This window comes from Oncorhynchus mykiss, chromosome 24, assembly GCF_013265735.2.
Source record: "Oncorhynchus mykiss isolate Arlee chromosome 24, USDA_OmykA_1.1, whole genome shotgun sequence".
Classification (NCBI taxonomy): Eukaryota; Metazoa; Chordata; class Actinopteri; order Salmoniformes; family Salmonidae; genus Oncorhynchus; species Oncorhynchus mykiss.
The window spans coordinates 2,341,101-2,355,422 of NC_048588.1; the positions used below are offsets into that span (position 1 = coordinate 2,341,101).

Genomic DNA, 14,322 nt, shown 5'->3' on the forward strand with positions numbered 1-14,322 from the left:
ACATGATCCAGCCACCACTATCCTGAAAATATTGGGATTGGTGCTCTGTTGTATTGGTTTGCTCCAAATATAACCCTTTGTATTCAGGATAAAAAAGTGAATTTCTTTGCCACGTATTTTGCGGTATTACAACAGGATGAATGTTTTTGAAATATTTTTCTTCTGCACAGGCGTCATTTTCATTCTATCAATTGGGTTAGTATTGTGGAGTAACAGCAATGTTGTTGATCTATCCTCAGTTTTATCCTATCACAACCGTTAAACCCTGGAACTGTTTTGAAGTCACCATTGGTCTCATGTTGAAATCCCTGGGCATTTTCCTTCCTCTCCAGAAAACTGAGTTAGGAGGACGCCTGTATCTTTCTAATGACTGGGTGTGTTGATACACCATCCAAAGTGTAATTAATAACTTCACCAAGCTCAAAGGGATATTCCAATGTCTGCTTTTTATACCAATAGGTGCCCTTCTTTGCAAGGCATTGGAAAACTTCCCTGGCCTTTGTTGTTCAGTCTGTGTTTGAAATTCATTGCTCAACTGAGGGACCTCACAGATAACTGTATGTGTGGGGTACATGGATGAGGTAGTTATTCAGAAATCATGTTAAACACTATTATTGCACACAGAATCAGTCCATGCAACTTATGTGACTTGTTAAGCACATTTTTTATACTTCTTTATGCTTGCCGTAACAAAGGGGTTGAATACTTATTGACTCAAGACAGCTTCTCATTTTTAATGAATTTGTAAACATTTAAAAAAAATATTTTCCACTTTGACGTTATGGGCTATTATGTGTAGGTCCGTGACATAACATCTAAATTGTATCCAGTTTAACTTCAAGCTGTAGCACAACAACAAAATGTGGAAAAAGTCAAGAGGTGTGAATACGTTCTGAAGGCACTGTAAGTGCATATGGATATTTTTTCTACATACTATACCAATTTGTGCTACGATACTGTCACTTTAAAAATGAAGTGTATAGTTACTGATTTAAAATATGTGAATTGCTATGTTTTATTTCATTTTGCATTCCTGTACATGTCAGATTTGATATCTCCCCCCCCAAAAAAAGTTTTTTGTTTACTTTTGTGGATAATTTTGTGCACAGTGCCATATGTTTAGAAGTGTCAGTAATGTTCTCCTGATGACTAGAATAAGGCATTGTCTGACGTGAGAACATGGTTTCAGCCCGTTGGTCTAAACAATCTCAGATAGTCCAGTATTGGTTCTTACCTATACGCCTCCTCTGCCTATTGGACGACGTCACCACATTTACACATCAAACTCCTTTCCCCATGTGGAGGAGTTCCATTTTTTTTACCAGAAGAGGGAGCTGTCTGTCCTCTGCCATTTTTCTCTTCAACCGTTGAGGCGTTTATTGAACTTTTTAATGCTCGTCATTTTGGAAGTATGCACAGTGCTATACTGTTTATTAAAAGAGTAAGTAAAGACGTCAAGTCTCAGTTTAACGGTACTTATCCATTGCTGAACACAGTCCTTGAGCAATCTCTCTCTACTTTGGGTCACACGTGTCGCAACACCTGTGTTGCAGAAAAATGCATTTTCCATGTTTTATACAAAACTGCTGATTGTGCCCCAGGCTTGCTGTTGGCTTGGGCTTTTGGAGGAAACTTGGCCAATCCCAAATCAAACCCTAGCCCCCTGTGCACCTTTTTTTTAGGAGTAATATGGTAATTGTTCCCTCTTGCCTTCTGATAGGAAAAGAGGCATTTTCTGCAAATTGTATTTACCGAATTCCCTCAGTCCTCCCGAAGTGCATAGGGGCTATGGGTCGGTTTGGGATTGGGCAAGTGTCCACCTCTCTCTCTCGCTGCCTTACTGCTTCAGCTTTTCTCACTACCAAGGTCTAAACTGCCATCAGTGCCCCGACGTCAGCTTTTGTTTAAAACATCTGCCTGTCCATGCATGTGGATGGTCCGATAATGTGGACCTTTCAGAGTCCATTGTTTTTTTGTTATGCATTTTCCATTCTAAACGTATTTATTAATTTACTGCTGTACTCCTCCCCCAAAACTTCACAAAATCATGTTTTTCTTTTCTGGAATTTGAAGCATTTTTCTTTTCTTTAAAAAAATAAATAAACATGCATTGCTATGCTGTGCTGCATTTATTTAGTCCATAATCATTTATCTTTGTCATAATCTATATTTCCACTGTGTCCATTATCATAGACATCCCTCAATTTGATGCAATCGTGTCTTGTCACTTGAATCACAAAGAACGGACGAAGAGAACCTCAGTTGGGCAATGCCCTGATTCTCCACCCTTCTCCCGAGTCCCGAAGCATGCAGTCATAGATTTAACAATATTGGAAACTACCTCAAAGGCTTACACTGAATACTTTTAAGTCCATGAATGGGGAGTGTGCACTGTGCAACTGCACACTTTGGGAGAAGGGTGGAAATCAGAACGCAGCCTTGGACTTTAGGTTCTACGGTGAACTTGAACATGTTTTAAGTGTCAACATAGGTGTGCGCTTTTCCTCCATTTCATCTTCCAGTGATAAGCGGACAATCTACCAGTCAACCTCCAACAGTCATCCCTGCGTGAACACACCTTGGTAAGAATTGTTAGCACCGTTGTCGTGTAAGAAAGGTCTAAGATCCGTTCTGCATTTTGGCCCGGTACAGACAATTCTTGTTCCCCTCATCTTGGTATCGATTAAAAATAGAATAAAACTCCCAAATCCATTACTTATCTGAATATGTTTTAGTACTCTTGGGAAGAAATGTGGGAATCATGGGAGATGACCAGCTGCTGTAGTACAGCATACATTCCTGTCTTCACAAGCCGAAGGTGATCTTCTCTTCTAGCTATGTTTATATTTGGAGTATATACAGTATTCTTTCCATCAATTGCTTGTTAGTCCTGTTTTTGTTTTTTTTTAAACGGAAAGTTGCAGATTGTCAAGATGAGGTAGTCTTTTCAGGCTTGAAGAGAGACGTTTTTCATTGAACATGCATTTTTATTTGGCATTTACTTAATAAAAAAAAAAAAAGTTTTTACAAACAAAAGGAATCCGTTCACCTGTCCTGAAGTTAATCAGTCTTTGCAAGTCATAGACCATTACACATTTTTTTTTTTTAAATTAACAAAATGAACAGATAGTTCTTGTCAAAAAAATGTTTTTTTAAATGGTGAAAAGAGTGAAGGCTGTAATTAGACAGTACAGAACTTACATTTGACTTCATACTATCAAAGATTGATGACTGTCATACTTTTCTCCTCCATATTGTACCGTTACACATTTGATTGGGAGGACCATGAGTAAAACTGGTGGCCCTAATGATTTGATGCAGACTTAAGCAAACCACCTTTTAACCTGTAGTGTCTTTAGTTATTAATAAGAGTAACTTCTGGGTTGTGTTTTAACATAGCCATGGGCGAGCTCTTGGAATCTTGCCTGTTGTGATTTAAGAAAGCTCAAACTAAGGAGTGTATTGTTATCCAGCCATTCTCTGGTGTAGAAATGTTAGTCTGACCAACTGATAAAACTAATTCTTGCAATTTTGTTTGTAGAATGAAAACTACTAGGTATCATAGCATAGCAATTCAAGAGGGGTTCTGTGTAAAACACTATCAGAGTATAACATTTAGTCCCTGTTCCGATGACTTTCATGTAGTTTATATTGGAGAGAGAAATAAGAAACCCACGCACTACTCTTGCTAGTATCACTGCTCTTTTACGTATCTGCCTCAAGGCCTTCGTCAGGTTTTTAGTTTAAAAAAAAAATTGTTTTACTATTGACGAAGGCTTCGAGGCCAATATGTAAAGATTAGTAAACAGTAGTGATGCTAGCATGAGCAGTATGCAGGTTTCTTCTTTGTTCTCATGTTATTCAACTGTTACCATGCACCTGCAACAAAGTTGGCTCAGATGTGCGAGTGCCTGTTTGAATTATAAATATAGTTTATTTGCCATTGGGGAGAGTGGGGTAAGTTGAGCCATTATTTTTTTTTTACGTTTAGCATCACTCAATCAAGGAAAATATAGTGTTCTAACAAAGTTATCTACATGTATGTCAGAATGTTGTGTATCCCTGGAAATAATAATAATGTGAACATTTAGTTTTGAAGACCGCTTGTCCAAAGAAAGTGGTCTCTTGGCACAACGTACGTATGGGGTAAGTTAAGCCGCCTACAAATGTCTGTACTGAAGGAAATATTACTACTACTTCTCTTAAAACCATGTCTGACTTTATTTCCCAAACACAATTCAACACGATCACAATAGTTTTTTTCTTTTAAATAATTTGTAGCATCTTTTAACACCACTTACTTTATTTTTAAAAACACTTAACATAGGCTAGGTCCTGTTAACCCATATCCCAGCGATAATGTCTTGCATTACGCCTGGGAAGAAACACACATTTGCTCAACTTACGCCAAGGCGAACATTGACGATATTAGCCCTCATGCTAGGTTTAGGACCTCATATTGAAGCTTATAGAGACCCAAACGGATGTGTGTGTATAACAATCTTAAAATGATCTACTTTGGTTTAGACCCAAGCATCATAAACCCGGTAACACAAATGCATTTGACTTGGTGAAGATACGTTGTTTTGTTTTTTTTTTACCTAACTTGCTTACCACTTTTTACATGTACATTTTACTTCCTTCACAGACTCCCTGAAATTATGACCTCTTCCCATTTTGGTCAAATTATTAGTTTTATGTATGGTTTCCTAGAAACAAGGGTGGCTAAACTTACCCCTTTGGCTCAATTTACCCCACTCTCCCCTAGGTCAAAGAGCCATTTTACCTTCACTTTAATCAAAAACTAGCTAAAGTTTCACTCGCATTAAACACGCAAACACTCCTTCACCCAACTTAAACCAGAGATTCACAGACAAAACCAACAAAACATGACAAATTATCATAACAAACTAAAGAAAATCAGTGCACTGGATATATTCACGAAGAATGATAAAACAAGTGTGAAAGAATGTAAGCTATTCTGCTAGCTGTGACTTGTAGAATGAGGCTGAATGTATAAGGTAGACAGATGTTTACGAAAACTGGAAAAATATCAGCGTGATTCTAACCTCTTATTTACAAACAGCACAAGAATGAGACAGCAGTTTACGGAAGAAAAAGTAACCAGTAGCTTTGGCTTCATCGGAGCTCTGCTATTGGCTCTTGTAGTACAAAAGAACCCAATCCTGGATATTTCACTACATATCCTTTCTTCCATGAATAAGTCACTGCTTTGACCTGATTTGGATAGGCCTTCACCTATCCAAGTCATGTCAGCTTAGCCATCACTCCAATGAAGGAAAGCAGGAAGGATATATTGAAATGAGGCCCATCTCTCATAAGATTAGAGGAGGATACAAGGCCTTACACTTGTTTTTGGCTTTGTGAATGAACATGTTAGGTTCAGGGGTAAGTAAAAAATTAAAAAGACTAAACTAAAACGGAATTTGCTAAATGATATGTGATGTCACGACCACTTTGAGTCCACTTTGAGAACATAGCTCTAAAGGTTGTATGTTGATTTACATGGGTAGATGAAGCAGGCTATATACATGTAGACATGGTAGGTAAGCCTGTCATTAGGCACCCATGGTTTCAGTGTACAGACTTTAGCAAAGTAGGAATTGAAGGCAGGCAATCACGCGCAGAACAGAACAGCAGGTGGACCTCTAGAGTAAAGCGAGCTCTGGTTCAGGGCGTTAGTTCACGTTCCTCCACTATGCTGCAGAGGAACGCGCCCTAACGCCTTGGACCAAAAAAAAAAAAAGCACCAAACCAAAAACTAGCCATGTCTTTTTAAAAGGTTTTTCTCTCGTTATTTTAAATAAAGAAATATATACAGGATATAATATATATATATATATACACACTTCATAAAGAGCAGTTCCAGGCTGATCTTCAGTGATTGGTTGCCTGAGTTGGCATTTGGATTAAGGTACATTTATATATATATAAAACCATCCTTATTTTGTGCTCTAACTGGGTCTTATGGGTGCATAGAAGAAGCCCATTCAGGAAAATTGCTAGGCTGATCCTAGATCTGCATGTTCTATGTTATGCAAATGATAAACATGACTGAACATAACGTAGCTACCTACTTTGTTAGCCACTGCCATGCTAAAGAACTAAGAATGTGGGATCAGGTTAGAGAACTGCAGCACATATCAGATGAGTTGTAGGTCACAAGGCATCAAAGGATCCATCCCACCCTGAGAGAGTGAACTGGACTGGGAGCAGCTGCAGGAGTCCCCCTTCACACAGCCACACTCACTTCTGCACGTCCATGTACTTATCACCCTTTACTCCAGAGGACGGACACACACACAAACACAGAGAAGTGAAACAATGTGTTAAAGGTTGTATCATAGGACAGCTGGTAAGGAACATCTTCAACGCAACATTGCATTGTAGTAACCACTAAAGTTCAAATACTAAAATATACAATTTTAACTATCATTTGGATGAGTGGTTGTACAATTCATGAGGAAGGTAAAAAAAAAAAAATAGCCAGTGTCCATAGTTACCTGGTCACTAGGGGGCTTCTTGTCTCCGTTGACACCTAAAAGCACGGCCTCCTCCGTGTTGTCATTATTAATCTCTACCATTGTGCTGTCCTTACTCGGTTTGGTACTAGAGAGAGAGAGAGAGCTCAGTCACCAGCATGACCAATGTAATACCCTTTTCACACTCCTAAGCCAAGACAACCCAAGCTGGCCTGTTTATGCCTCCAACATAGTTGCGATACTAAAAAGGACAAGAAACTGAGCCAGCACAGTACGGTTCGGGTCAGCGCAATAGTGTGAAAACGGTATCCGATAGAAACGATAATGACACATCAGGGAAAATCATGAAGAAGAAGGGAAAAAATGACAATGAGGTATTTTAGAGGTATCCTCTAAGGCATATCCAACTAATTAAGCTACCTGATAAGGTGTCATGATTCCAAAATATGGTTGCAAAATTACAAAAACCTTCCCTAAAAATGCACGGCTCTTCCAGCAATTCTGGGTGGAGGATTCCTGGGAATTTTGAGAATGCTTCTGGAATTTTGCAGACCTTTAAAGTAAAATTGTGGAAAACACACTTACAGATCCTGCTTGCCCGAACGCCCACATGGGATCTTGCCCTTCTTGTACAGGAAGTACAGCACACTGCCAAGGATAGCCAGCAGGAGAATACAGATGATGATGACAGCGATGATCACACCGCTGCCCTCTGGTGGGACAAAGAAGAAGAGGCAGAACCACGGGTCATTTCCCATCCGGTAAATGCTTTGTGATAACGTCGCCCTCTTAAGGAGTTTCAGATGTTAAAAAATGTGTGTGTGCGCGCTTGCGTGCGTGTCCATGTCATTCAGGAGTGTCGCTTGTATCAATCAGAGACAACAGCATGCACAGGTGGTGGTAGTGATGAACAGGCGTGCAGTCTCTGAACAGGTTGTTCATCATGGAATATTTTTTTTTATTGAGGACCAAAGATCAGTCAGAAGAAACACTTTCCAGAGTTGTGCTGCTTGGTTTCTCTGTCAGAGAATACCAACCAGAACTACAGTAGGAGGCAGCAGGACAAAGGGAGAGAGAGGGAAAGAGTGAGGGAAGGTAAAGAGGTGGATGGGTGCACTTGGGGATGGACCTCCCCTGGAGGAAGGATGCAGATTTAGATGGATGGATCCATATCCATCAAGGTACAGAATGGGTGATACCACTCCATTCTCTCAGGAGGGGGTTTGTACTCAAAATGCTCCAGATGCAAATGGAACTTTTCAGCCTGGTTAAACAAAAACATTTTTGGGGGTTATGTTTGTGATGATTCATGAAGCATCATTCAGAGAAAATATTAAAATGATAACATTGTAACTAACAAAGTATGAATATAAAAAAAAAACTATAATTCCAGATTTCATCTAATTATATTTTTCCACTTGATAATTTAGAAGTATCTCTCCACATAGATAAAGTTGTGTAATACTGTACTTTTTCAGACAGTATTACAAAGTCACACACAAAGAGATCCTATTAAATGATCAATTATTCCATGTCACAAGTGTTGCCTCCTGAGTAGAGAGTACAAAGCCCTCCCCTGCATAGAGAATGAGGGTGCTGTGGAGAGAAAGAGCGAGTGTGGAGGGTGATGGGGGGGGGGGTTCAGTCTAGGCAGTGTGAGCTGGGTGGAGCGAGGCGTGGGCAGGGCAGCCTTCGAAGCGTGCTAGGTGGGTGGCAGCATCAACGCCCAGGACCAGAAGTCACAAACCTTTCTTGACTCTCTTCGGAGGAGTTACTGGGGTTACTGTTGTTACTGGACAAACCACACGGACACAGTTATCACGATAATACACCAGCTCTATGGCAACCTAACACTGTTAACGACTGTGCAACAACCGCCCTGTCTACTTAGCGTGGCCCTAATCACTTATGGCCTTTGTTACAGACACAGATAGGCAGGAGACAGGAACCAGGAACGGCTCTGCGGTCTGCACCCTCCCCAAAAAATGCCCTAATGATTTCCAGGAGCGGCAGCGCCGGCTGTTTTAATCATATTTTGTCATCAATAAAGCAACAACAAACAGGATTTTCCCTCCGAGGGACGGAGGCAATGATTTCCTGGCATGACGTGAACGGTCCACTGAGGTAATGGGAGTCAGAAGACTATGTTGAGTGCACTTTAACCATCAACACACAGCTACAGTTTCAGCCTCGCTCCTGATCTGTGTGCAAACAAAGACGGATCTTTATGCAATAGGGCGATATGCAACCATTTAGTGAACATAGTCCGAATTAGGATGACCCTGTAGTAAGAGTTCTATGGCCAGTTTTCTGGATCCAAATTGAGCCTAACCCCAGACTAAAAACTGTGCTCAATGACAGCCCAGAATCTCCATTGAAATAGCTTTCTAGTCCGGGTCAGGACTAGTCAATCTATCTGTGTCTGGGAAAGCCGGCCCATAAAGATTTAATTTAATCTACCATCTAATTATGACAGTTATCAAAGAACACATGGGGATGTGTTCGTATGATATGACTGATCAACACATGGAAAATAAGCAGCTCTCGCACACCAGTTAGTCAATAAAAGGTTTCTCAACCGTGACCGTCCTCATCGGTATAAACCTTAATACAACCATAGAGACCTTTTTGAATTATGATTTTGGTCATTGCTAAAAGCACCCGTCGCATTTTTCCTTTTCTTTCCTTTTTTCCCCCCTCCCCGAGGAACGCTCAACTAGCCAATCAACCGCTCAACAACAAAATTGCGAGAAAAAAAAGGTGCACGCGTTCCTTGTTGCAATACCATGGTCGTTTGTTATTGCAGTCACGCTGCACAGGTGATCAGATCTCCCGACACTTGCCAAAATCGAAGCATCCCATTGATATGATACAGCGATCTTCTGGAATGCGCAGCATGACCGCAATAAAGACGACGTGGAACTCAACCAATGACACAGCAGCGATGACAGTGAGTGTTTCTATACTAAAAGAGTGGTACGCTTACCTGTAGTACTGGGAGCTGAAGAGGTCGTTTGGACAACTGAAAACAGGCAAAGGGAGAGTGACACTCTCCTGTTAGCACACTGACGGTTAAAGGAAAACTAGTAAAGGGAAAGGGGGGATACCTAGTCAGTTGTACAACTGAATGCGTTCAACTGAAATGTGTCTTCCGCATTTAACCCAACGCCTCTAGCAGCTTTACTAAAGATGATTTGAAGCTCAGGTTCTTGTTTTCTGTCATGTTTCCATTAATTAAACCATTCGGTTGTTAGTATGTTCTGCCTGTTCATTTTCTCTTAGCAGTCAAACCGGACATCTTGACATAAAATATACAAGACATGACAAATAAGACAGTGGACAGACAACTTACTGGCTTTGATGCTGAAGAGGAAGGAGTCTGTGCCATGGACGTTGGAGGCGTTACAGTTGGCTGTGACGTCAGATGTCACCTTGACGCTCACCACACTGAGAACCCCGTCCTCTGTCTGTCTGTGGGACACCTCCTTCAGGATCTAGCACACACAGGGGAATAAAGCACAGATAAGACTTGAAACCAAAACACTGTCTATGTCCCAAATGGCATCCTATTCCAGATATAGTGCACTACTTTTGCCCAGAGCCCTATGGGCCCGGGTCAAAAGTAGTGCACTACAATGGGAAAAGGTGGCCATTTGGGACAACCCAATCGCAGATATATCGGTTCAGAAAGGAAAGTTGAACATGAGTTACTTTGTCTATTAACCTTGTTACAGGAAAATACCCATGTAGCCAGGATCGGAACAGATCTGTGTGTAAATAGATCAAAAGAAGAAAAAAACACACCATTGTCCCTCTTTCCTTCCCAGCCAGCCGAAACATTGTCTGTATGAGCTGACCCAGAGGAGCCCTCTGTTCCTGCTGGTCTGACTGACTGTCGGTCTGTCTGCTTACCTGTGATTCGTCAGAGGAGCTCCAGGTGATAACAGGGGTTGGGTATCCTCTAGCATGGCAGCTCAGGTTAAGGAACTTATCTGTGACCTCCTCCAGGACTGTGTCTGCTGACTCCTTGATCTCTGGGGGTCCTGTATGGAAGAGGGGGACGGAGGGTTAGTTGTGTGTGTGTATGTGTGTGTGTGTGTGTGTGTGTGTGTGCATGCGTGCAGGCAGGCGGGCTCACCCTGTATGTGGACATGTAAAGAGCCACTGGTCTCCAGTCCTTCCAGTGAAGGCACCTTCACCACACACACGTATGTCCCCGCCATGTCAAACACAGCATCCTTCAGGGTCAGTGTGTGGCCCTCTGCAAAATGTTCTCCTTTCTACACACACACACACACACACACACACGTCTATGAGGGAAACAATATAAATCTAGCAGCCACACCTCTTAAAGAACACATCTGAGTTTCGAAAGACATAGTCGAGACAGATATCAGGGGGCTGTGGGAGCTGTTTTGTTAGACATTATCGATCATAGTTTGCTGCTGAAAAAAAATCCTCTACAAAATCCTTTACATCCTCTGCCTTATTGTGGATCGAGAGTTACTTATCTCACGGAACACAGCGGAAGTTATTTAATGGATGCCTCTCTAACGTAAACCAGGTAGAGTTTGGCATATGTCAAGGTAGCTGTCATGGCCTCTCACCTTTACATTTTTTTTCTAATGTCCTACCACTGGTATTGAGTAAAGCATGTGTGTCTATGTACGCTAATGACTTAACATTATACACTACAGCTACCACAGTAAAAATCACTGCAACACTGAACAAAGAGTAGCAGTCAGTTCTAAAATAGGTGGCAAGCAATAAGCTAGTCCTAAATATATCAAAAACTAAAATAATTGTATTTGGGACCAAACACTAGCTAAACTCTTAATCTAATCTAAATCTTGTAATGAATAATGTGGCAATTGAGCAAGTTGAGGGAACTAAACTGCTTGGTGTAACCCAAGATTGTAAACTGGGAGGTTCAAAACATATTGATGCAACGCGAGAAACGCGCACCACTACAGTACATATTGCGGAACTCTCTTCCACACCAAGTAACTCAAGCGAGCAGTAAAATCAAACTTCAAAAAACAGATAAAACAACGCCTCATGGCAGAACACGGAAAGTGAAGCGACACACACACACGCGCGCGCACACACACACACACTCTAAAACACACATTCTACACACACACACACATTGTAATGTTGAGGTATTGGCTCAGTGGCCTACTGTAATTTACCTTGAACCATTCAGTGTGTGTGGGCAGGGAGGACAGGGCATTGCAGGTGGCCATCAGCTCCTCTCCCTGGGCCATGACATGGGTGTCTTTGGGAATCAACACAGCCTGGTCCAGATCTATGGACACACAACATGCACTGTTAAGAATACTGCTACACTACTCTACATACAGTAGGCCAATGTTAGTAACCAGATCAAAGGGGCAATGGTATACATTGTCCCCATTCAGTTTCACATTTGCGAGCCCACAAAACCTTCTGCACTCCATTACACCACATTTCACTACTACTGCAATAACTAGGCCAGGAGTTTTTCCCAAGCCAGGGAATAACTCTAGGCCCTAGTCATTGGACCATAGCGAGGGTCCTAAGTTTATTCTGGTCATGTCACAACTTTTGGGGCTACTACAGTGCCTTGCGAAAGTATTCGGCCCCCTTGAACTTTGCGACCTTTTGCCACATTTCAGGCTTCAAACATAAAGATATAAAACTGTATTTTTTTGTGAAGAATCAACAACAAGTGGGACACAATCATGAAGTGGAACGACATTTATTGGATATTTCAAACTTTTTTAACAAATCAAAAACTGAAAAATTGGGCGTGCAAAATTATTCAGACCCTTTACTTTCAGTGCAGCAAACTCTCTCCAGAAGTTTAGTGAGGATCTCTGAATGATCCAATGTTGACCTAAATGACTAATGATGATCAATACAATCCACCTGTGTGTAATCAAGTCTCCGTATAAATGCACCTGCACTGTGATAGTCTCAGAGGTCCGTCAAAAGCGCAGAGAGCATCATGAAGAACAAGGAACACACCAGGCAGGTCCGAGATACTGTTGTGAAGAAGTTTAAAGCCGGATTTGGATACAAAAAGATTTCCCAAGCTTTAAACATCCCAAGGAGCACTGTGCAAGCGATAATATTGAAATGGAAGGAGTATCAGACCACTGCAAATCTACCAAGACCTGGCCGTCCCTCTAAACTTTCAGCTCATACAAGGAGAAGACTGATCAGAGATGCAGCCAAGAGGCCCATGATCACTCTGGATGAACTGCAGAGATCTACAGCTGAGGTGGGAGACTCTGTCCATAGGACAACAATCTTATTGTAGTCTTAGTATAATCTTAGTATATTGCACAAATCTGGCCTTTATGGAAGAGTGGCAAGAAGAAAGCCATTTCTTAAAGATATCCATAAAAAGTGTTGTTTAAAGTTTGCCACAAGCCACCTGGGAGACACACCAAACATGTGGAAGAAGGTGCTCTGGTCAGATGAAACCAAAATTGAACTTTTTGGCAACAATGCAAAACGTTATGTTTGGCGTAAAAGCAACACAGCTCATCACCCTGAACACACCATCCCCACTGTCAAACATGGTGGTGGCAGCATCATGGGTTGGGCCTGCTTTTCTTCAGCAGGGACAGGGAAGATGGTTAAAATTGATGGGAAGATGGATGGAGCCAAATACAGGACCATTCTGGAAGAACCTGATGGAGTCTGCAAAAGACCTGAGACTGGGACGGAGATTTGTCTTCCAACAAGACAATGATCCAAAACATAAAGCAAAATCTACAATGGAATGGTTCAAAAAATAACATATCCAGGTGTTAGAATGGCCAAGTCAAAGTCCAGACCTGAATCCAATCGAGAATCTGTGGAAAGAACTGAAAACTGCTGTTCACAAATGCTCTCCATCCAACCTCACTGAGCTCGAGCTGTTTTGCAAGGAGGAATGGGAAAAAATTTCAGTCTCTCGATGTGCAAAACTGATAGAGACATACCCCAAGCGACTTACAGCTGTAATCGCAGCAAAAGGTGGCGCTACAAAGTATTAACTTAAGGGGGCTGAATAATTTTGCACGCCCAATTTTTCAGTTTTTGATTTGTTAAAAAAGTTTGAAATATCCAATAAATGTCGTTCCACTTCATGATTGTGTCCCACTTGTTGTTGATTCTTCACGAAAAAAATACAGTTTTATATCTTTATGTTTGAAGCCTGAAATGTGGCAAAAGGTCGCAAAGTTCAAGGGGGCCGAATACTTTCGCAAGGCACTGTAATAATGACTAATGTCCCAGAAACTGTACCAGAGGAACGTTTCACTCACAGTCGACGAAGAGCTCTGTGTGCCCTACGGTTTCTTCATGCGTGTCCAGGTCTAGTGAGGTACAGGTGATGTTGCCGCTGCTTAGACGCATCACGTCTTTCAGGACCAACACGTTCAGCTCCGATTCCAGCTCTTGCTACAGAGAGGGAGTGGCATTTATAACACACATCAACCGTGTCGTGTGTTAACACACAAATTCATGCACGAGCGCACATACACCCAATGACACACAATCCACATCCAATCACTTACAGTAAACACATGCATCAATGTATATAGTTCTGTTTATGGTTGGAGGCACAGAATATATATATATTTTTTTACATGGGACTAGGAGTAGGCATGGGTTTCTTACCATATTGTGCATGAATGTAAAGGGTGGTTGAGGATTCCCGTTGGCACGGCAATGGACCTCAACTGTGTCCCCTTCTTTGACACGCCCCTTTGGTGACTCCACCCACACATCAAGAGAAGTGGTTGGATCTGAAGAGATTTTGTATTTTATTTAACCTTTGTTTATC

General features: G+C 41.5%; 1 protein-coding gene across 7 annotated transcripts in view; it reads right to left on the bottom strand.

Moving 5' to 3' along the window:
* Positions 1-2,966: 2,966 nt before the first annotated feature.
* The window catches only part of LOC110503542 (cell surface glycoprotein MUC18), a 67,323-nt gene continuing 55,967 nt past the window's right edge, over positions 2,967-14,322 (bottom strand). For 4 of the 7 annotated variants that reach the window (XM_021581915.2, XM_021581914.2, XM_021581916.2 and 1 more), the window contains exons 7-17: positions 14,157-14,284; positions 13,802-13,937; positions 11,696-11,811; positions 10,642-10,783; positions 10,416-10,546; positions 9,856-9,997; positions 9,490-9,525; positions 8,251-8,295; positions 7,089-7,215; positions 6,525-6,630; positions 2,967-6,297 (exon numbers count right to left, since the gene is read on the bottom strand). In XM_021581915.2, the coding sequence (XP_021437590.2) occupies positions 6,268-6,297; positions 6,525-6,630; positions 7,089-7,215; positions 8,251-8,295; positions 9,490-9,525; positions 9,856-9,997; positions 10,416-10,546; positions 10,642-10,783; positions 11,696-11,811; positions 13,802-13,937; positions 14,157-14,284 (1,139 nt within the window). In that variant the 3' untranslated portion in view covers positions 2,967-6,267. Of the gene's footprint in view, positions 6,303-6,524; positions 6,631-7,088; positions 7,216-8,250; positions 8,296-9,489; positions 9,526-9,855; positions 9,998-10,415; positions 10,547-10,641; positions 10,784-11,695; positions 11,812-13,801; positions 13,938-14,156; positions 14,285-14,322 lie in introns of all 7 variants that reach the window. The other 3 variants (XM_021581917.2, XM_021581919.2, XM_021581920.2) reach the window with 3 other exon arrangements.